The 23,779-nt window shown below is 42.9% G+C and overlaps 1 protein-coding gene across 1 annotated transcript in view; it reads right to left on the bottom strand.

Moving 5' to 3' along the window:
• Nucleotides 1–23,779, bottom strand: part of LOC131078956 (uncharacterized) — a 129,540-nt gene that overhangs the window by 101,129 nt on the left and 4,632 nt on the right. The window contains exon 3 of the mRNA XM_058016809.2: nt 23,695–23,743. Coding sequence (XP_057872792.2) covers nt 23,695–23,743 — 49 coding nt within the window. The remainder of the gene's footprint in view (nt 1–23,694; nt 23,744–23,779) is intronic.

The following is a 23,779-nucleotide window of genomic DNA, read 5'->3' on the forward strand; positions in this document are numbered from 1 at the left end:
TATGTTGATAACAATGACAAGGCATTCATCATATTGACACATACATTATAGAATCCTTAATAAACAACAATAGAGTTCACATGAGAGTCGAACAAATTTAATATAAATTAAAATATCAAATGTCAAAGCTTAAAATTTAATTGCTTCCACTATTCATTGTTGATATGCATATGATATAAAATCAAAAAATAGGAATACAACAAAGTACCCAAAGGCTGCAAGTTTGAATTACAAATGTCAAAAATAACAAAGTCACAAAAAATAGTGATAGAAAGTATGAGGCTTCTTGTAATTGGATTTTGCCAACACTAAATCAAAATCAAAGTCTAACTCTAAATCAATACAACTATGAGACACCGCCTCATCTAATGGAACTCCAACTTATCCCTCTTGTGCCTCCTCGTCAATCTACGCAATGTATTCTAGATCAACAACTGACCATAAAATTAGCATCTCTCAATGCTCTAAAGTTTGATGATCCTAGAGTTGCAAAGCACTATGCACAACCACCAACTTATATCTCCTCTAGAGGTCAATCTATTCCTCTTGATAAAGTAAATGAAGTTGTATGTTGACCAATTCCTTTCTACAGCAAAGGAACTAGCAACCTAAGAGAAGGTGAATAGCAAGTGTCCTCAACTCTAACGTATCCATGTTGTGCCCTGTCCACCATCCAATAGGATCAATTTGAGCTAATATAGTTCTATCAATCTTCATTTCTCATTTGCTGAATGTTGTACCATGAAAATTAGTGAAGGCAAGCGATTGTGCACAAAGTGAACTCGACTCCACAACTGAATACATCTTTCAAAGGGCCTTCTAACCCTTCTTTCAACTCTTTGTCATCACAAGGAGGCAACCTACCAACCTTTGGTGCATACTATTTGCAATTTGGAGCAAAGGCTACCATATAAAGCAGGGTGTTTATAATATTCCATCACCACATCACAATGGACTTAATATTTTGCTCTTCTAATCCCAAATCAGGTTAGCTCTTACAAATTACTTGCTTCATTTTTCCAAGTATGCTGCTAAATGTCTCATAAATCTCTCCAAGACTAGGAGAGTATTTATCAACATATCTAATGACATCTACAATAGGTGCGATGAACGAAGAAATGTATCCACAAATAAAATTTTGAAAAACAAGTTAGAAAATTAGAATAAAAAATTTAATAATAAAATCAGCAATTAAATTATACTTTTATTAACAAAATCTGCAAGTTATTAAAAAACAACAATCTCTTACCTCATAGTGGACCACCAATCATCATTATGAATTTTATTTTAATACATTTTCATCCGCAATGTTTGTAGTAGACCATCTACTCCACTTTGAATTAACCATCATCAATTGTAAAGCCTCCTCCACCTCAAGCATCCTTTCTAACAAAATATAATAACTAGCATACCTTGTATCCATAAGTTTGAGGAATTTCATCTTTGAAAAAGTCTTAAAAAGAGCAAGTGAGGTGTGGTGGTTGCAAATAAACATCTCAATATCTGTAACTTTTGCCACCAGCTGCTACACCCAATCTATCTTCCTTATGTCTCTCACTCTATTATCCAATGCATGAACACAACATGGGGTCTAAAAGATGTGCTTGTAAGCACCTTCCACCATTATGCCAACTAATTTGCACACACATGCCAAATGAGCGACCACCTATACAACATTGGAGACCCCAACCTCCTCTATGGTATCTCTCAAGATATGAAATTGGAATTTTGCATCCTTGCACTTCCTAAAACAATCAATAGCTCTAAGAAAATAAGAATTAGTTGAACATGTGACTATGATGTTGATAAGTGGTCGATGTCTAATATCGGTCCACCCACCCATGACAATAGAGCAGTCGTTGTTATGCAACTATCTCATGTCGTGCATCACCAAACTCACCCTGGAATATTCTTTGTCAAGGAGGGTAGTGCTAATTGTTGTGCCTTGCACACGCTCCCCGTCGTCGATAGGGTCCCTCTTCTTGCCTGCCTCTTTGAGGTCCTAAATAGGAGTTTTTGTGAGTATGCAAAGTTAAGCGCAATATAGAATGAGCTGATCCAAGTATGCCTTGGAGATTAATGAAATACTTATGTTCTCAATTTCGCAATGTTGAGGGTTTTGATTCCAGGAAGAGTTGGAGATTTCAGGAGGGAAATTTGAAATAAATGCATTCCAGTCCCTCAAAGAAAAATTTTCCTTTTAAAGAATAAAATGATGAAGGGAGATGCATCAGAGTGTTGAAAACCAAAATTTCACCTAGGGGAGATGACAAAGGAGATAAAATTGCCAGGTTAAAATCATGCTTTTGAATAAGGAATTGCAAACTCGCCTAGTAGCCCGAAATTGCCGACAAAATGGCAAAACTCACCCCATGTTCAAACTTTGCAAATTAAAACTTAAAGAGGAAGTTCACTCATTTCAAGACAAAAGCCCGAATTTCATTCAAGGGGGCGATTTAAGAAAAAGTTTGCTCACCTCAAGGGTAATAGCCGAATTTCATAATAGGCATTTAAAACCAAGGAGTAAAGTTCACACATTTTTAACTAAATGGCCGAGTTTAGTGATAAAGAAAAAAAAAGGAGGTTTATAGGTAAGGATTAGCATATTTGTTTAAAATTGCAAATCAAAAGGCAAATAAAGTTTGCTCCTTTTGATTGAAAAAGCCGAGTTTGATCCAAGTGGTAAGTTAGGCGAATTAATCCCGAGGTTGCAACTAAAAGATGCGTCTAACTTTAAAATGAAATTCGAACATTTCAAGGCTTAAGGGCGAAATAAAGTCCTCTCCTTTCCATCGAAATGCCCGAGTTTCATTCAAAAAGTAGAAAGGGCATTTTAAAACATAGACCTGAAATCGCACATTTTGTGTTAAAAAGCCAAATTTCGTGTCAAGAGGCGTTTATGAGGTAAAACCAAAATTTCACCCAAAACTTCTAAAGTCACCGAGTTTTGGTGTTTTGCAAAAGGGGCGTTCTAAATTAAAAGCCAAAGTCACTCCTTTTCGTCCAAATCCTTGAATAAAATCACACCCTTTGATCAAAACCCCGACTTTGATTCAAAAGACATTGGGCGTTTAAAATCATTTACCAAACTCGGCCTATTTCATCATTTTGCAAGAAGAAGATTGCCCGAATCAAAACCAAAATCGCATAAAACACCTAAAAAGCCCGAGTTTCTCATCAAAGCAAAGGGGGTGCTTTAAATAAAGTCACCCATTCTCAGTAAAAGGCCAAATTTCGTGTCAAGAGGCATTTATGAGGCAAAACCAAAATTTCACCCAAATCTTCTAAAGTCGCCAAGTTTTGGTGTTTGGCAAAAGGGCATTTTAAAATCAAAGCCAAAGTTGCACATCCCATTAAGAAATCCCGAGCTCAGCAAAGAGAAGGCAAACAAGTGATTTTAAGGTTAGAACCAAAGTTCGACATTTCATTTAAAATTGCAAAGGGCAAAACTTGGCATTCAAAGTTCACATTTCTTCGTAAAGATGCGAGTTTGATGCAAAATCAATGTTTTTAGGTCTTGTTGCAAGTTAAATTGCTCCAGCAAAGGCCACGCAGCCTGATTGAAATTCGCTGAAATTCTTCCTTAGGGCTTGGCAGTTTTGGGTGACTTGCAAGATTCAAGAGTGAGAGCGCCCAACCCAAGTTCGCAAATCACCTCAAAAGGACGAAGTGTTGCAAGGAAGGAGTCAAAACTTTTAGTTTTGCTCTCAAAATGCCAGGTTCAACATTTGCAGCTAACAAGCTTTCAGTGCCTGCTAGGTAGGTTCGAATTGCCCTTAAACTGGTTTTAAAATTTCCATTTAAATAATAAGAATGTTGTGAACTAGGGTTTGAATGCAAAATAAAAGCAAAGTAAACTTTAAAACTTTAACACCAAGAAGCTATCATTTACCAAATTCGGCCTCCAGCGGAAAATTTCAAACTTGGGCAAATTTTGAAGATTCTAAGCTCAAACTGAAAACACTAAAACCGTCTTTTCCAAATGCTCACCGAAATATCAAAGCATTTGAATCTCCCTCCAATATCCAACGATGCAAACAAGTTTGGAAACAAATGCATTTAAACTAAGACGTTTGCAATTTTCACCAGCTACATAGGAAGCAGCACTATTTTAAAAGCTCGCTCAAAATCAACAACCAACCAAATTTTCAAGTTTCAGATCCCCCAAAATTCAAACACGCACAATTCCCATTCCCAGCCGCACCTTAGAATTCAAATTGTTCAAACATCATAACGTTGCAATATTTTCAAGTTTTGGTTATCATGCTATTTTGATTGACTTCAATGCTAACGTTGTCTTCCGGCACTGCTAACCCGCATTTTTCACCCTTAAACCTGCCTCGTAGTAATTCATGTCCGGGTGTGCAGGGTAGATGCCTCGTTAGGCGGCATAATCTTCCAAAGCACCTGACGCACTAGGGACATCGCAGGCATCCAAAACAGACATTCCTCGCAAGCTAGATAAGATGAAATACCAATATCAAGTGGTGGTAAAGGAGTCAACAGTCCTGAGCAATTGGGAAAATGTTGGAGACACAAATGTCGGGCATGTGGACCTTCAAAACTTCAAGGACGGGGTATATGCTCCAAACGCATATGGGAGACCGAAACGAATGGTGTAGAGTGGCATAGCACAAGCTGCAGATTTCCCACCGGCAATCCAAAACTATGAGCTTGTGGTTGAGGCCGCAAAGCATTATCAGCCGAAGAGAAGGGTGGTAGTTGCAAACAGAATGGTGATGGTCGATCTCTCCAGAGGTCATTGGGGAAGCATTTGATATCCCATTTCCTGAGAGTGATGTCGCAGTAACTATGGATGAAGCCCAGCTAGCTTATGATATGAACCCCAATAGGTGCAGGGGGATGGTAAATGAGGAATGGTTTAAAGTGAGGAGACCCCTGAGCACTAGGATCACCACGAAGACCTATAGAAGTGACTTTATTGAAGAATACAGGGACATGATCACACTGCTTAGCTGAGTCATGGGGCTCCCCCACTCCAACCTGTTTGAGGAGTGGATGTTTTACTACATAGAACAGGTCTTCAACGGGAATGTTAAATTTGATTGGGCATAGATTATAAGTGATAACATCCATACACAGCTGGTCCAACTCGCGGAGAAGAAGTATTTCACCATGTCCTCCTACCTAGGCTACATTTTCACCAGACATCAAAGGCTGCCAAGATTGATCCGCACGGGCGAGATTGGGAATGGGCCAAATCGGGTGAAGGTGTACGATTGTTACCCTCAGTTGCATTATTATAACATATCACAGAGGGAAAAGAACAACATCGCCTATGCAGTAGGCCAGTATGAGAGAATAAATGATGCATTCCCAATGCGCATGGTCAAAATGATGTAAGGAGGGTTGCATATACGGTTGTCAAAGCAAGCCAATGCATTGATATGGAAGTACGGGGCATGGTTCATTCAATTCCCTCGTTTCTCCTATCTCAGGATCTCAAGCTTTGAGGGAGCCCCTTTCAAACTTCCATGCTATCCGTCAGATAGAATGATCCTCTTAGAGGTTGCCAGACAAGCGCATCTAGTCAGGCACATACTCAGGGAAAAGAGGATAGTAGGAGTCGCGTTCCCAATGGCCATAGGGGACAACGACGTATACTTCAAGACCTTCAATCAGGCCGAGCAATCCTTTGAAGAATTGGCATCATACTGCCTACAAGAACACTGCCCTAGGAAGTACTTTGACAACACGAGATTAGGGAATAAGGCATATGGCAAACACTTCGAGTACAAGACGACCATAGAAGACTATTGGACTAACTACCTAGACGACTTGGAAGTCTGTCAGCGGGAATACTCAAGGCTAACTGTTCAACAAATCAGAACTTTTGAGTACTACCAAGTCCCGGACTAGATAGCTGATTATGGGGATTGCTTGCAAACCTAGAACTATGAGGCAGTCAAGGACCTCCCACCATCTATCAACTGGACCTAGGACCCAATCACAAATTTAGAAGCTATAATGGAAGGTCCCAAGAAGTACATGGATGCCTGGTTATTCCAGCAGATTGAGACTAACCCATGAAGGGATCCAGTTTACATATAATCTAATGGGAGGCTTTGAGTCCCAGTCTTCAAAAGACGAAGAAGCGTCCAATGCCCGAAAAGAAAAGAAAAAAGGCAAAGGCTAGCAAGGGAACGCGAGTATCCAAGAGGATAAAGAGAAATCCCAACCAATCACCCAAAGCTTACGTGCGAGAAAAGATACCAATAAGAAGGCCAGTGGTCGCCACATCATCGAAGGACCCTAACTCAAACAATAAGGTAGTCGAAATTGATCATCTACCTACCCCTCCTCCACAGAATGATCCAGTTTCCCAAGAGACAAATGATCTGCAACTTGCAAGAGACAAATGATCCACAACAGAGTAATGAGCAAGGAGCAGATACGCAAATCATTAATTTGGATAGGCCTAAAAATCAAGTCAAGGAGGGAGAATTTGTGCCGAATGAGGAAGCAAACAAGCAAGAGCACACGCAAGAAAGCAAGTGTGAGGAACAACAAGAAGACGGGCATGAGGAAAAACAAGAAGAAGGTGATGCAGGAGATAATACTACAATTGAAGGAGAGAAAGAAGATGATAAAAATGAGGAGCCCCACGAGACTGAAGAGCGACAAGCATTGGAAACTACTCAGCAGTTGCTCAGTGAGGTGGGCGAAAATTCAACTATAAGCAAAGGTTAAGATACAACACCTAATCTGCCTTCTTCCACATCCGATTAGCCACGGGTATGTAGTGAATCCGCTGAGGCATCTAGAAAACAAGGCAGGGAGTTAGTAGTCACCTCAGGATAGACTATTCTTCATGAGTGGTTACTAGCCCAAGCCCAGCGGAAGGCAACTGTCAAGCCGCCAATCAATCTGGAAGACATATTCTCTCGAATAGGAGAACCTCAGGCCAAAGGAAAGAAGAAGTCAAGAACCTATTCGAGGAATACTAAAGATGAACAGAGAAATAGGACAATTCATATTGCTGCTCCACTTGAAGGCAAACCAACAGAAGAGGTCGCTTTGGTTAATAGCAGCATTACATCTATCTTGTTGGGTAAAGCAACCAAAGAGCAGGAAAAGGAAGAGTTCAAGGACTCTGTGCAAAATATACTTAGACAGCTAGATGAAATTACTGTTGAACGTAATATATATAGAGCACGTGCTGAGCAAGTTAAGGGCTACATAGATCATCTACTGAAGTCATTACAGCATGCCACCAAGACCCATGTTCCTCCATTGGCACTGGCACAGAAAACCACTGCTGAGTTTGAGGGAGTGTGCAACACGGCCAAGGCAATCAAACAATGGATCGAAGGAATCAAGGCAAGGGGAAACCAAGTGATCGAGGATGTGGCCAACATGATAATGGATCTAGAACGGACCCGCCAAAAGTTGTTGGATGTCAAGAAAGATTACAACGAATTCTAGAAGGCTATTGCAAAGGCTCTACTCATCATGAGAGCTTTGTTCTAGACTCATACCCGAATTCCCATGCTACAGAAAATCCTTGATCCCCATGACATTGGCACTTTTAAGAAATGGTACTGGATTTTTAACATGAAGAATGACATGGCAGATACCATCAACAAAGGATGGCACGAGTACAGGGAAACCTCGACTAATATCAGGACTTTATGTGAGGATGCCCTCAAGGCATTACTCAGCGACTAGAAAGATAACATGGAGTGTGACGAAATGAAATTGCATTGGAATGGCCCGTTGAAAAGTGATAAGACCACATACTCCACAGGTGACATTGAATTCACCAACAAGCTAGCAAGTTGCACGCAGACATACTACATTTTGAAACCTATCAAATAGGTTGGTTCGAGCAACTAAGAGGACTGGGTAGTCAAAGTGAGGGTGTCATCTTCAGAATGCTTAATCCTCCTACTCCTCCCCTTAAGCAATTGTGTAGTGTGTGCATACAATTGTTTGCCACATACAGGTAAACGATTTAATGCAGAAAGTAAATGCACAGAACATAATGAGAATATATTTAAGAACCAGTCCCTATATTAATTCAACAGTCCATTTGCATCAAGTGCTTATAACATCACACCCAGAGACGACTATGATGATGCTACTAAGAAGGAAAGGTATGCAATATATAATACCCGAAAGGGTGCGACTAACCGTCGCGTCCAACTACCCTTCGGGAAGACTAATTGACTGTCGTAACCCATAATTACCAACGACAACATAACATAATGATTATTCCCGACAACATCATCCCCCCCAAGAAAAGAAGTCGTCTCCCGACGACTTAATACAAAATAGAGATGATGTTCATACATTAAACAGAATCAAGGTATAGAAGAAGAAGGGGGCGGAGGGGGCGTCCCTGGAGCAACAGGTGGTAGGGTTGATGATGATGATGGTGTCAATCGTGCGCGTAGATCGTACACCTGTTGTGTTCACACCTGCAGGTCTTGCTCAGCAACCTTTTTGTGTTCAATTGCAGACTTAACCATCCGAGCAGCCTCCAGGAGCTTTCTCTCCTTGGCATCCACCGTCTCTCGCGCCTGTACCAAACTAGTGCTCAAGGTCACCTGCTCTACCCTTGCGTCCTCCAAATCTGCAGCTAACCATGCCTTCTCGGCAGCGAACTGGGCCCTCTTGGCTTCCCACGCCGCCTCCCGGCGATCCAAGTCTCTCTGCACGACGTCAACCTGGGTGGCCAACTCCTCCTGAACTCTCTCTTCGGCCACCCTTGCAATCAGATGTCCTGCAAATACAAATTCCCTTCAGCGAAGAGTGTGATACACTTCCTTGAAGGTCTGCTCAATCTGCCTCCCGAGACACTCCACTCTACTCTCCACTATTGGTGTGCTCACTGCCCATGCGGCCAACATCTCTGTCGTCTCTGTTTCTGGCCATCTGCCTCTCTCAAAACAGGCAGCAAATGCCTGCGGACAACCCTCCCGCATAAACCTGAGCAGCCGCTCCAACTCTTGAACGGTGTTGCCGAGGCCCTCTAATTGAAGGGAGGCGATAACCTCCCGCCCTCGGCGGACCTCCTCCTGCAGATAAGTCTATACCAGTTCCTGAAAGTAAGTCTACCCTCGGCCCACCATATCTTGGAGGTACGCCTCCACGTCTACCCGGCCTGGCTGCTTGCTCTCCGTGTGGCTCTCTACCCTGCCTCGCTCGTTGTCCACGTGGACCTCCGCCATCTGCTCCTGTGCCAACTCCCTGCCCTGTACCTCCGCCAAGTGTGTCACATCCCTAGGAGAACCTTTGCTATCTAAGTCCACAACCTCTCCATCTAAGTCCTCCCGAGGGTCACCGCGCATGGGGGTAGCCAGTGAGGGAGAAATGGTAGTAACCGGCCTAGGCAACATGGGTGTCATCTCGAACTCCCTACTCAACCAACTGTCCTCCTCGAAGGGGTGTAGTATCCCCCTGCCTAGTGTTGTTGTTGTCGCTGTCTGATCATGCCCCTGCACTTTCCCTGTGGGTACGGATTCACCCACTTCTTCTGATGGAATTATCTTTGTCCTCCCTTCCTTGGTCCCTGATGGCAGCCCCATTACTATCGGCGGCCTCTGCTCCCCGAAGGCCGGGATGGATGCAATGCCCCCCGTAGACAGACTCAAATGTGCTAAGGCGGTCAGCATGGGTGTGGCGAACAAGACTTGGGGTGGGGGTGTGGATGCTGGTACGGCCTCGACTAAGCTTGCCCCACTATCTCCGTCTGAATCACTCGAGGCTTCTGAGGTTTCTTCCCGCCCGTTGTCGAAGTCGTCAGACTCAAAAACATCCTGCCTTCACCTCTTTTGTCCTGTCGTAGGTGTCAACCCTACATCCATATGTCGCAAATAGAGGATGGGTGGCTCCCCTGGTGCCAGACTACCTACCAATTTGATGTCTACTTCGTCCTCCGGCAACTGGGAACACATGGCCTCCAAGAACAACCCAATGGCATAGTGCGGCATGTAGAAGGTGCGGTGGTGTAGAATCATGAACTCATACATCTTGTCAGCAAGTACTGTAGCCCAATCGTACTGCACCCCATTCATAAGTCCATTCATCAAAATAATCTCAGGTAGGGCGATATCTGATGCACGGCTGGACCCAATAAGTCGTCTCTTCACGACATCCATGATACAGCGCCACGACCCTTCGGCTACAAATGACTTTTTCATTCCCCTATTTTTTGTGGCGTTGGTCACAGAGGCAAGTTCAGCCGATGTAAGGTTGTGGGAAACCATCTTCACCCGGTGCTCCTTCGTGTCCTTATTCATTTTCTTAGCTTTTAACTCCACTTTCTTCCCATTGCAGCCTGGTATGCCAAATACCCTTGCAAAGTCGGCTGCTGTGAAGGAAACCCTTAGCCTATGGTTGTCGTAGTCGAACGTACTAGTTCTAGAGGTGGCATCAAACACGTCGACCATCATTCGCAGTGGTACCTCAAATTTATTTATGGGGAAAACAGGCATCTGGATAGCCCAATGAACTCCTACTCGCTGTAAATTCTTTTTCACTTCGTGATCAACAGCATTCTCTTGCCACCACTTGCGGCACTCGGCTCCATTCACACCCTCGAACACAATAGTGTCAGCGGTGACCTTTCTCGTGGCTGTGGTTGTGGCTATCTTTGGCCTATGTTTCTGTTTGCTAGAGCTGGTGCTTGTATCGGTGCCTCCTGCAACTCGAACTCCAGATGGTAAAACCCTCACGGTCTTGTCCATGTTTGTCTGCAACTTTGCTCGCCAATGGCCTTTGTCGGCTGAATGCATTCCCTGTAGTTTGCCTCTCTTTAATGTGCTAGCTGAGATATGGCTAACCATGGAACCATTACACCACTTCCCCTTCCCTGCGGCAATGGTTGCGTACCCATGTGGTTGCAACGGCCCCTTTCTGCCACGACGAATATGCCAAGAATCCCTTCTTCCACAGGACCGTCGCCTTTCTCTTCAGGTAGAAGGCCTACGGCTGTGTGTGCGTGGCTTAGCACGGGTTGTGTGTGTGCGTGGCGGCTTTGTGCGACTATGTGCGGCTGCGTGTGCGTGTTTGTGCGGGCTGCGTCTTATTTATGCCGTCGTGGTCTGTTGAGGCGGTGGTTTGTGCGGTGGTTCCACCGCACGGGGTTCCTACCATTCGGTGGTTCCACGATGGGTGGTCCCACCGTACGGTGGTTCCACAGTGGCTTTTTTTTCTTTTTTTAATTTTTTATATTTTTTTCCATATTATATTTTTTTTGTTTCATCAATTTTCTATTTATTTATTTTTCAATTATTTTTTTCCCTGAGGACTTGATGGTGCAGCTGTCGCTCATGGTACGGTTTCAATTTGGAGCCGTTCACAACCTCGGGCACCTGTTTTCCGTCCAACGTTGTCAGCCAGATGGCCCTGTTGGCCCCGACTTTGCGAATTCAGAAGGGTCCTAGCCATCTCACCTTAAACTTCCCTGGTTTGATCTCGTTTTTCCCGTTGTATTTCAAAACCAGCTGTCCCAAGGTGAATCTTACCCATTTTTAATGTTTGTCATGCCATACTTTTCTTCTAGCTTGTGCGGCCTCTGTGGCCCACTGCGCCACCATTCGACGCTCGTCCAACTTGTTCAAGTTGTAAGCCTCTCCCGTAGGCTTTCCATGTCTCCGAATCTATTTTCAATTGCTATTCACAGACTCGGCACCATGAATTCGACAGGCACCACTGCTTCCTGACCATACATCAGTTGAAATGGAGTTTGACCGGTGGTCACCTTGTAAGTCGTTTTGTAGGCCCATAATACGGAGGGTAACTTCTCCTCCCAGTCTTCCTTTTCTACCCCGCAGGACTTGTAGATTACCGACACCAATATTTTATTAGTGGCCTCAGCTTGCCCATTCACGCGTGGGTAGTACAGGCTCGATAATGAGTGGAAAATCTTAAACTTGGTGGTCAACAGCTGTATGACATGATTCACAAAGTGCCCCCCTTGATAACTTGTCAACTGAATAGGTATGCCATATCTCGTAATAATTTGTTCATAGATAAATTTAGTCGTACTTACTGCAGAGTTATCCGGGAGGGCCCTCGCCTCCACCCACTTAGTCAAGTATTCTGTCGTGACCACAATGTAACAACACCGTCATGTACGGCTAGCCTTAAGAGGCCCTACACAGTCGAGTCCCCATCATTCGAAGAGTTCTTGCACGTTCGAAGGGTTGAGGGGCATGAAGTCCCGCTTCAAAGGTTTGCCCACCCGTTGGCAAGTGTCGCACCCCACGACCCACTCCCTGGCGTCGTTGTGTACAGTTGGCCACCACAGCCCTGCTAGCAACACCTTGCGGGCCGTAGTGTCCGGGCCCATATGTCCGCCTACAAGTCCTTCGTGTGCCTCCCTCAATACACTACGGACTTCCTCCTCCATGACACAATGCCTTAGTATCTGATCTGGTCCCATTTTGTAGAGTAAGCCATTGATCAGTGAAAAGGTCCTGCTCCTTAATACTAGCTTCCTCTGTTCCCCTAGGGGCATGTCCTGCAGGAATCGGGACGTAGACAGGTACTCTCCAATCTTCTTGTACCACGAAGGGAGTACGGCTATTTGGAACAAGTGCGCATCCAAGAAATCATCATTTGCTCCCTCCGGAGGTTCCCCCGACTTGATCCGAGACAGCTGATCGGCTATGACATGGCTTCGCCCTAGTCTTACCACAATTGTAAACGTGAACTCCTGTAGTAGCAATAGCCAACGGCTTATCCTCCCCTTGGATAATAGGCTTGTTTACCAAGTACATTAGTCCCTGGTGGTCTACGTAAAATGTGAATGGTGTAGCGAGTAGGTAATGTCGGAATTTCTGTACGGCATAGACCATGCCGAGGGCTTCGCGTTCCGTGGTACTGTAGTTCTTCTTAGCCTTGGAGAGCAACCTGCTCGCAAAATAAATCGGATGGTCCAACCCGTGTCCTCCTACCTGGGCTAGTGTAGCCCCAATGGCATAATTTGAAGCATCCACGTGAACGTGGAATTCCTTAACCCAGTTCGGGTATGCCAGTATGGGTGCTCCCATCAATCTCATTTTCAGCTCTTCAAATGCGTCGCTCTGTGGCTTTGTCCAGATGTATGGCTCCCCTTTCCGTGTCAAACTATCCAATGGGTGGGACACCTCAGCGAAGTTCTTGATGAACCTCCTGTAATACCCTACATGACCAAGGAAAGACTTTACCCCAGTGACGTCTGTAGGAGCTTCCATTTCTACTATGACCCGAATCTTGTCAGGGTCCGTTTTCAATCCTTCTTTGCACACAATGTGTCCAAGCAATCTTCCCTGTGGTACAATCTACATTTCTTCAGATTATGGGCCAACCGTGCCCTCGACATCTCTCCAGGCACTCCTCGAGGGCCTTTAGGTGGATGTCATGTCCGTTGTAAATAGACCAATCGTCCAGGAAAGCTTTGAAGTTGCCTACGGACATCTTGTCGAAGATGTGCAAGATGATGCGCTGAAAGGTCGTCGATGCATTACATAGGCCGAAGGGCATTCGGTTGTATGCATACACACTGTCCTCCACCACAAAGGTCGTTTTCAACTTATCCTCCTCAGCGATGGATATCTGGTTGTACCCAGAGAACCCATCCATGAAGGAATAGATTTCATGTCTAGCCACTTCCTCAAGGATGTTGTCGGTGAAGGGTATGGGAAACGGGTCTTTAATAGTGACACCGTTCAGACACGGGAAGTCGACACAGATCCGGATCTGATTGGCCTCTTTCTTGAGGGAAATCACAATGGGAGACACACATTCGCTTGTCTGCACTTTGAAGATTATGCCCGCTCCCAACATCCGCTCAATTTCGTCATTCACCCGTGCAACATAATTTTTGTTCATACGGTAAGGCCGCTTTGTTACTGGTTGGGCTCCCAGTACCAATGTTATGTGGTGTACACAGCTCTGGGGGCACACCCTTCGGGTCCTTGTATGTCCATGCAAAACATCCTTGTATTCGAGGAAAATTTTGAAGGCTACGGCCTTCCGCACTGGATTCCAGTCATCTCCGACAAGGATGATCTTGGGGTCACTCGTCCCCCCAAGATTTGTCTCCTTCACAAATTGGCTTCCTGATATTTAATAGGTTCGCCCTTCGGGAACTAGTGTGCAGGAGTATCATTCACAAAGGCCTCCCTTTCCTTGTACTCTTCGTATTCAAGAGGAAATATATCTAGTTCTTCCTCGATACTCAATACATTGCACGAGGGTGTAAACAATTCATAATCTCCCATTTGCCAGTGGAAGAGGCCATTCAAGGAGTCCCCGTCATCCCCCAAGCATGCTGCCAATTCTAACACCCCTCTGTCACTGGGCTCCATGCGGCGTCCATCTCTATCCTCACCCAATTGGTCTCCCTCAGATTCCGAGTCGGAGGAGGATGCTAACTCCTCGCTCACTATCTGCGTACGAAGATCAATCACGTACTTCCTCCCCACATTTTCCAAGGAAAGCGTATTCTGCTTCCAGTTATTATTCGCCTTTGCTGCAATGAGCCACCCACGTCCGAGAATGGCGTCGTACCCTTTCTGCTTCAGTGGAATCACTACAAAATCTAGCACGAATGGCTGTGTGCCAATCATCACCTACTGGCCCATGAGGGTACCAAGGGGTTTAATCCCGTGTTGATCTGCCCCTAGTAGGTTGAACATGGGAGGCCACAAAGTAGGCTTTCCCAGTTTTTTCCATGTCTCTTCTGGGAGCACATTTACTCCTGACCCTCTGTCCACAATGGTGTCCGTCAAGGTAGTCCCCAGGATGCCCATTTCTACCACCGCCGGTTGGCGTCCGCTGTTGACTACTAACAACATAGGGTTGACCGTGGGGCTTACGACCTCCCTCGTCTTCACTTATGTGGGTAATATAGCCATTTTCAACTGCGGCATGGTTTCAAGGAGGTCTTGAATCTTCACGGGTACCTCTATTTGCAATAATTGTCGTAGGATTCTCTCTTCTCCCCTCGTCCGTGACGGGCTTGTGGCCTCATGGCTGTTTTGTCCTTGTGCCGCCATTTCCTTTGTGATCTCAACCCTTGCTTCCCGCACTCTCTCGGTCTTCGTGCAAGGATCTGGGTATGCAGCCTTTTTGGCCTGTGCCCTTGTGATTGCCAACACTTCTGCCTTTGTATGTTCGATGTTCAAAAGGTTTACTCCTGGCTTCAAGCAATTTGCATCCTCATGGTCGCCTGGCCCACACCATCGACAGAGGTGCTGAGGGGTGGCTTCCTTCGTGCAAACCCGGGCGAAGTGCCCCCACTGATTGTAGGCCCTACATTGGATCATTGGTCAGCCCTTGGCATCATATTGGACACGGCTTTGGGTATTGTTATTGTTGTTGTTATTCCTTCCACCGCCGCGTCTGTTGTCTCGGTAACCCCCAGATGATGCCGATGTGTTGGTTTGCTGGGTCGTACCCGCTGGTGCGGATGTTGTGGCCTGCTCAGTGAACAGCACTTGCGTATTTCGAGTCTTCATATTGTATGGGCACTCCTTGATGGAGTGTCCCATTACTTGGCAAATTTCGCAAAAGGCCTTCTTCGGGCATGTACCCTTCGCATGTCCTTCCTCCTTGCAGTCCGTGCACCACACGTCTCCTTCGGTCTGGCTAGTAGAGCCTTTCATTGCTTTAAATTCCCTCATCATACACTCCATGTCCCTCTGCAGGGCCGTCACTTTCTTTTTCGACTCCTCGTTACCACTCTCATCAGAAGAAGAGTCATTTTCCTTGGAGAACTTCCCCTTTTTCTTGGACGTTTTGTATTCACTTTCTAAGTCCATAGCCCTATTGTATGCATCATCGTATGACGAAGGAGGGACTATCTTCATTTTCTTCTTCAAACTAGGTTTTAGGCCTTCTACGAACCACCTCTTCTTGAGTCCGTCGGTCGGCTGACTCTCCATTTTCCCAATTAGCTCCTTTAGGTGCCTTCCGTAGGCACGAACTAATTCCTTTTGTCCTTGTTTCGTACTGTATATCTCTACCACTATTCCATTATCATCCCGGAGTAGGCAGAACTCCTTCTCGAAGGCTTTCCGCAGCGTGTCCCATGTGGCCACTCCAGTTTTATCAATATCCGAGTACCAGTCGATGGCAACTCCTCGTAATGTCACTGGGAATTGCGTCGTCCATTCGTCTTGGTTTGTGACACCATTGGCCGCCCATATGGTTTCGCAGGTTTTGTAGTGCCTTACAAGATCCTCCTTCCCGTCGCCGGTGAATTTTGGCAGCTTCTACCTATTGGCCATTGATGGGGGTCGTGTCCCCAGAGGTGGTTGTGTCTGTCGTGCACCCGCGCCACTCCCTCCCGCGTCGGTGGTGTTTCCTGTTTGAGTGAATGGGGGTACGGTGTTTTGTACCCGCGTGCTTGGTGTGATGGGTCCCAAGAGGGGGTCATGTCTGTCGTGTGCTTGTGCCTCCTCCGCACCTACGGTCGTACGGTTGCCCTCTCCCCCGTTCTCACCCTCATTCTTTGCTCGCTCCCTTCGGTGGTCCTCCGTGCGTGGCATAGGGGATAAGTTCCTGAACTAATCTCGGGTCTCTTCGACCAGATTTCTTCGTAGCCTTGTTTCTTCCAAAAATTCTTCGTAGTTTCTCACCCTATGATGTTCTGGCGACATGCAGAAATCTCCTTCGGCTTCTGCTCCTGCACTCTCCGTGACACCTCCTTAGTTCCCTTCGGCAGGTCATCCTTCGGCAAGTTGCCTCAGCGTCCGTCTACGTTCTACTTCTTGTTCCAGAATCAAGGCCCTCTGTGCGGCCTCCCACTCCTCACTTTGTGCCTTCTTATTTCTATCCTTATTTAATAAGTTGGGCATTAATTCCCGTACATCTTCATAAATTGCAACAACACATAAAAATAGAACACTTCTTTATTAATTCATCCTGTCGGATACAATTTGTGTCAATAGTACGACACCATTATTATAATATGGAATGTTCTTTATTCCCCCTAGAGGTTTAGGGTTCAATTTCCCCTTGGCCTCTTGCCATCACTCTCTGCTTCCCAGCGACGACTATTTTCTTCGTACTGTTGGAGGACCTGTTGGCGTCGCTCCTCATGGGCAATCTCCTCCAGGCGAGTTCGTTGTGCCAGTGATGCCTGTGCAAGCAACCGGGGGAGGTGGTTCATCAACTGATTCGCTGCGGGGCTAACTTCTAGTGCGGTCCACACGGCACTTATTGGGACATCAGCCTTCGTGGCCTCTCTTCGAACGTAGGTCTCAATGGCCACCTGAAGCAGAATTGAGAATTCCCTCGTTGCAGTGTCTTCTCCGTCGTAGAGCTCCGTTTGCGCGTCGTCGGCCTCTGGGTTAATCTCACCAACGGGTAGGCCGATCATGTCTGTACGCCATCCGCTCCTTCCTTTCCTGGGTATGTCTAGGCAACGGCGCCAGATGTTTGCCACATATGGGTAAACGATTAAATGCAGAAAGTAAATGCACAGAACATAATGAGAATATATTTAAGAACCAGTCCCTGTATTAATTCAACAGTCCATGTACATCAAGTGCTTATAACATCACACCCAGATACGACTATGATGATGCTACTAAGAAGGAAAGGTATGCAATATATAATACCCGAAGGGGTGCGACCAACCGTCGCGTCCAACTGCCCTTCGGGAAGACTATCTGACTGCTGTAACCCATAATTACCGACGACAACATAACATAATGATTATTCCTGACAACAACAATTTCAGGAGTACGTTCAGGCAGAGCAGGCAGTAGACTGGGATATCTAGACAGAATATTTGGATGGAGAAAATAACTTTTGGGGGAAAGAATCTACTTTGGAATCATAAAAAGTGTATTCCCAAAGTTAGTTATTTCTCCCCAACCACTAAAGTGCTTTTTCACTTTTTGGGTTCCGTAAATTGCACTTTTTAGGGGACAGCTTTATGGTTGATAGTTATTAGTTAGTTAGTAGTTGGTAAGTAAGTTCCCTATTTACTAGGTATGGGCAGCCATGCCTTTCAAGATGAACCTGGGTCACTTGTATGATTAAATCTGGGCCATTCATCCAGTTTTGGAAACCTATTTAAAGGGATTGGTTTTCCCTTTTTATTGGACGAAGTTCTTGAATTGTTACAGAAACTCTGTCGAAATACGTATAGAATTAATGGAGTTTAAAGCTGTTGTTATTTCATGTGAGTGCATGGTCTCCTTCACCATTTAAATTTATGTCATGTATTTTGTTTTCAAGTAATATATTCAGGTTTATATTTGATAGGAATATTTAGTTCATACCATTAAGGAATGGCTGATTGTCATTCCCCCTGCATGGTTAGTCTGAACTTGTTTATAATCTTAGTTTGGTTGTTAAATACTAGATGGGCAAATTTCTGGATTCAACATTTGCGTTTAATAATTTGAAAATCTAGTTTCCTTTGAAGATTGCATCAGATATTAAGTAGTTGTGTAAAAATTACTAGCAAAGTTAAATCTGGTTATCATAAGATTTTAGTCTATTTACCTGAATGTGTTATTTTAGACAGAATAATTAGTTTCTCTCTTGCCTTATCTCCCTTTTTTTCCTTTTTTTTTAAATCTGAAAGTTGAAACTGCAAAAACAGCATCATGCTTTATCTGATGAAGTTAAGACCTGTAGAGTCATAGAGACCTTGTGCAAGCCAAAAGCTTATTCTATCCAAAACGTAAGTCCCCTTGTGTCTATTAGCAAGCTGCAAGACACATTAACCATCGAGCTATCCCGTAGTCAAGAGCTGACAAAGTGAACCTTGAGGTTGTCTCGCAGTGATCATTTAAAACAGCACTGGAACTTCCTTATGCAAGAGAGAATGGGATTGCTCACGAATTCTATTTTGTGTTGACCGGAAGGAGTTGGCGAAATGACTTTAACCATATCAACACTAATTTATGTTCTCCTAGGGGGTGAATGAAGGACCAACAAAAGCTAAATCTTTGAACATTTGTTTTAAGGAGAACAACCTACATGGCATGGGATGTAATGAGCACAGAGAAATATGGCAATGGTAAACTCTACCACATCCCATGCCTACATATTGAACAAACCTGCTGTCATGCCCCTGCCCTGAAAGAAGAATGAAAAGGGAATCAATACTCAGAAAATTGTCTTATTAATAAGACTTCACAATTTTCTGTAGGAACTAATGTTTTAGGCAATAGATGTCTTCATAAAGCAGCAACGGGTAGACAATGATCATAAAAGGGCAAGGATGTGTTGATCAAGTGATGAGCTAATTTAAAGTCTTAATGCTGGTTGACTCATTGCTCATAGTTTGGCCGATTCATATACTTAAGACAAAGATATATATTTGAAGGACTTGCAGGTAGTTTGCAGATGGCCAGTAAGCTAAGGAACTCGATAACAATAGCAAACTAGGAAACCAAGGCATATGCGATTCATACAATTGCCCAGCTAAGGGGTCGGTGTCTAATAAGAGCAAAGCAGTGTTACAGACTAAGAAAAGGCAGATAAACACATCAGCAATGATATTGGAGATAATGATGAAATAGCGCCTCCTTAAATAGCAATAAAAGAAGACATTAAAGAAGAAGATGAGTTTGGTTAAAGAGACATCTAATTACACAGTTAGAGCGACTTTTGTTAACATTATAATGGGCAACGATTAGACAACAACAGCAACTTCAAAAACACTATAACACTCGTAAAACATAATGGTTTATAAACAATGGCATTGATTCCAAGATGAGAGCATTATATGGGAGGAAATAAAGAGATAGCAATTATGGTACAATAAAAGCAGTGACGTCTATTATATATTCTTTACAGCAGTGATTCATTACAATGAAATATGCAGCAGTGAGAAGTATGTTATGTTGAGTGATCATTGTGATCGCTTTAGTATTGACTTACTATTCTTTTGTCATTGCCTGAGAAAACAAAGATTAACTAATGTAGCGATTAGTTAGGAGGGGAAGGGGCGATCACCAAGATTTAAATAATCATTAGCCAAATGATGCAAGCTGCTAAATATAATGAAGAGTTGCAACTTTCACATTCATATCTCTTCATGCCATATTAAAGGGATATCAACCATCATTTCAAAAGGGATGGATTGAACATTTTTTTTTATTCAGTCCAGAATTGTATCGCTCTTACAGAGCAAATAGCAGCCAAGTGGGGATGGCTTTCTACCACTCATAGCAAAGCCAAGGACGCAAAATATTAGCAACTTAAATCAGAGACAGGGCCAAGTATCGCAACTACAAAAGATATCACATCAGACAAGCGATCAGAGAATTCTTCAAGATCTTTACAGACCGATCGGCAGCCAACATATCACATTCACATAAAGGAAGATATCAGAAACAGCAACCCATATATATAAAACTTTCAGATCAATATAAATTCTATATTTGATCAATATATTATAACAATAATATCCATTTTATATCAGAATTATTGTTTAGCAATATATTCCTTACAGAACCGTCATCATTAATCATCAAAATAGAAAGAAGTCTCCTGCAATTTAAGAATTTACACAAAACCCTAGGAATTCACAAAAGGGGACAATACACCTGCAAGTATCCCCACCTTCTCACTAGCAATAATCTTCCTATTTCTTCTCGTGGACCATCACCACTACCACTAACAACCATAGAAAGCATATGCATAGCTGATTGTGTGGATTGTGTTGGCATTGGCACACTCGTAGACCTTGATTGCACCTCCATATGCAATCTATGAACCTCTACCTTCTCATCCTCCTTTATCTCTTTAAAAACCTTCACCCTTTGTCCTGTATAGCCCAATGGGTGACAATAAACTCTTGCATAGGTCCCTCTAAAATCTGTTCTACAAATGTTACACAACCACACGCTAGTCCCCCAGAAAAGTTGGTTTAACCTTTGTCAAGGGCTGTCACAAATTGAAGAAGAGATTTTTTTGAATTGAAGGGGCCTTTTGCATAAGGCTTTAAAACTTTGAAAGGGAAATCAAATGGACTTTGTGATTGTCCCCTTTCACCCATCCCACACCTTGATCAACCCCTAAGTGAACTTAAAACTCTCACATTTTGATTTTCATTTTTTTTTTCCATCTCATCATGCCCACTACTCTCATTGATGTTGCTCATGTTGTTTTGTTTTGTGAAACAATATGCAAGTGGAAAATGAATAAATAAAAATAAAAACACACATTTCTTCCTTTAAACTTTGGAAAGAATTGAAAAAAAAATGTAAGATCCACCTACTTCTTTCACTTCTCTTGCTACCTTACTCCTCACTACTCACCAATTTTAGTTTTTCCAACTGAACCTTCAAACCCTACTCAAAACGATTTTTTGGGGCTCCAACTTGGCTGCAATTATTTTTGGCATTTAGAAAAGAAATAAAATAAGACATGGAGGCCTCCTTTTGTTATTTTAGGGTTAAGAGGCATGAGGGGACCACAAACAACAATAACAAATCATTTATATGAAACGTGCAGGCTTTTTTTAATAAAACTCATATACAACCATAGGGGATGGTCAATCGTTCCAAGGACATCCAGTCGTCCCCTACCTATCTCCACATCCCCGGGACATTTCCTACAAAAAGTATTAAATCAAAACAGCTAGGAGGCATCCTTAAACCGCCCCCACAATGTCAGGACATCCCTGGTATATGTACCCCTTCAAAAATCCAGGGGCCACATCCCCAAGGAACATAGTTACAAGATTATATTTAATGGCATCCTAAATACCAACTCAACACATGAGAATGGTAAAGTGTATAAATTGACTTCTACTAGTCCTTTTGTATTGATGGCTTCCAAAAGACTGAATCACTGCACAAGAATGGTAAAGTGTATAGATTGACTTCTATTAGTACTTTACTCACCAACAGGTCAGCACTTAACCAATTCAAGTTTTATAATGTTATCATTTGGAAAAGTTAAGGCAAATAATGTGGCACAATCGCACCCCAAGTAATCAAATATCATATTGAAACTCCTTACTAAAATGCCTTATCTCCCCAAATTGGTAACAACAATTAGAGCTTGAGATCAACATCCCAAAATTTGGCATAGGCATGCTACTCAAGCAAGGAAGACATATAGCGGTTTATCATGCAGCAGCCTTGTTACAAGCCAAACTCAATTATGGATTCCAACATTCGGCGCCTTATTAGATTCTAGAAATTCTTCCACCTTTAGATATGTCCCACCTCCCAAAGGACCAAGACGAATTTTCTTCCTTAGCGAAAAAGATGACCAAAATTCATACCCAGATTCAAAGCATCGTTTAGCATGCTCAAGTTAAATTGAAAGCACTCCTTATCCATCACTAAGCAATTGTTTTTTTATGCTCACACAAATATTTAATGGTGTCAACAAGGGCCATTCATGTTGGTAAAAGCTGAAGAAATAAGATTTAGAGAAATTGGCAAGTCTATCTCAGGGAGGCATGGCTGCCTTATATTATTGAAAAATGTTTAATAGTACATGACAATTACACAGGGCATAATGATGGCAGTTACAATAGCCTTAATAAAGACAGATACATACATATGGCTACAACTAACAAGTGTAGTAGCAGTTACGCTACTATATTATTAATATTATCCTAATATTCTAATAATAACAAATAATTTAAAATAGTTGTCACGCCTCATTTAGACATTCAACTCTTTCATATCACTATACAGTATTTTTTTTTTAATTTCATAAGGGAGAAATAGATTTTAGACAACTTAGATCACCATTAGAACTTTGTTACATTGCAATGGATGCATCCAAGACTAACCTAGAATGGTTACATTTGGAGGAAGAGACCTTAAATGATGATCTATGCTAAACGTGCAAGCAACCTTGTAAAAATTCTTGTGGAAGTTCCAATGATCTAAAATGTCAGATAGTAATACATTAACCCATAGCATGATCATTTAGGCCAGATATTTTACTTCAAACAGTACTAACACATAGCTAATACTAATATACTATCCTACAACATATGAAAGATTGTCCATTGGTGCCTATGAAGAATCTAGCTGGTAGCACTAGACAAAGGGAATTCAATAAGGATTCAAAACCCTAAAGAATGATCTGTTCCATGAGAGGGCAAATTGTCATAAAAGTTAACTTCATTCTTCAAAATGGTAAGCAAGCTTGTGGAAGTATCAAATATCTAGAAAAACCTACTAGCATCTAGATAATCATGTCAGCCAATTACTTGTATATAGCCAATTTTTCTGCTCCTTTAATGATGCACTTAAAATAGTAACCAATCAATCAATGGAAACCTCATAGCTACTTTAAGAAAATTACAAATATACTATCAAAATTGACTGATTTGGGTATGTTCAATTGTAGAGAAGTGGCTGGTCGCTATGAATTTAATCAATTGCATAGCATCAATGTTATTATATAAGAGCTTGACATTGCCACTCAGTTAACAAGACATGGGTGAAAAGTATACTACTTAAGTGACCATATTAATAGATGATTTATCTGATATAGTTCAATAGCATGATCTCTTACAAAATTGCTCCTGGAGTAAGATATGTACAATTTTGTATTTCCCAACCTCTCGTTGAAGTGAACTTATTTGTGGTGGAAGTGAATAATTGAACCAATTTTCTCTATAAGTATTTAACAAGCATATCATGCAAACTATTGAATGCCAATACAAACAGAGCAATAATCACACCATGTTAAAGAGGCAATATTAACATTCTATTTGGGATAAAGATGCTAAGACATTACCTTGTTTGGTTTTCCAGCACAATGCCTCTTCTAGAAGAATCAATGACATCTGGCAAAAATAAGTGCATATTATAGTTAATTCCAC

The sequence above is a fragment of the Cryptomeria japonica genome, chromosome 10 (genome assembly GCF_030272615.1).
Source record: "Cryptomeria japonica chromosome 10, Sugi_1.0, whole genome shotgun sequence".
In the NCBI taxonomy this organism is placed as follows: domain Eukaryota; kingdom Viridiplantae; phylum Streptophyta; class Pinopsida; order Cupressales; family Cupressaceae; genus Cryptomeria; species Cryptomeria japonica.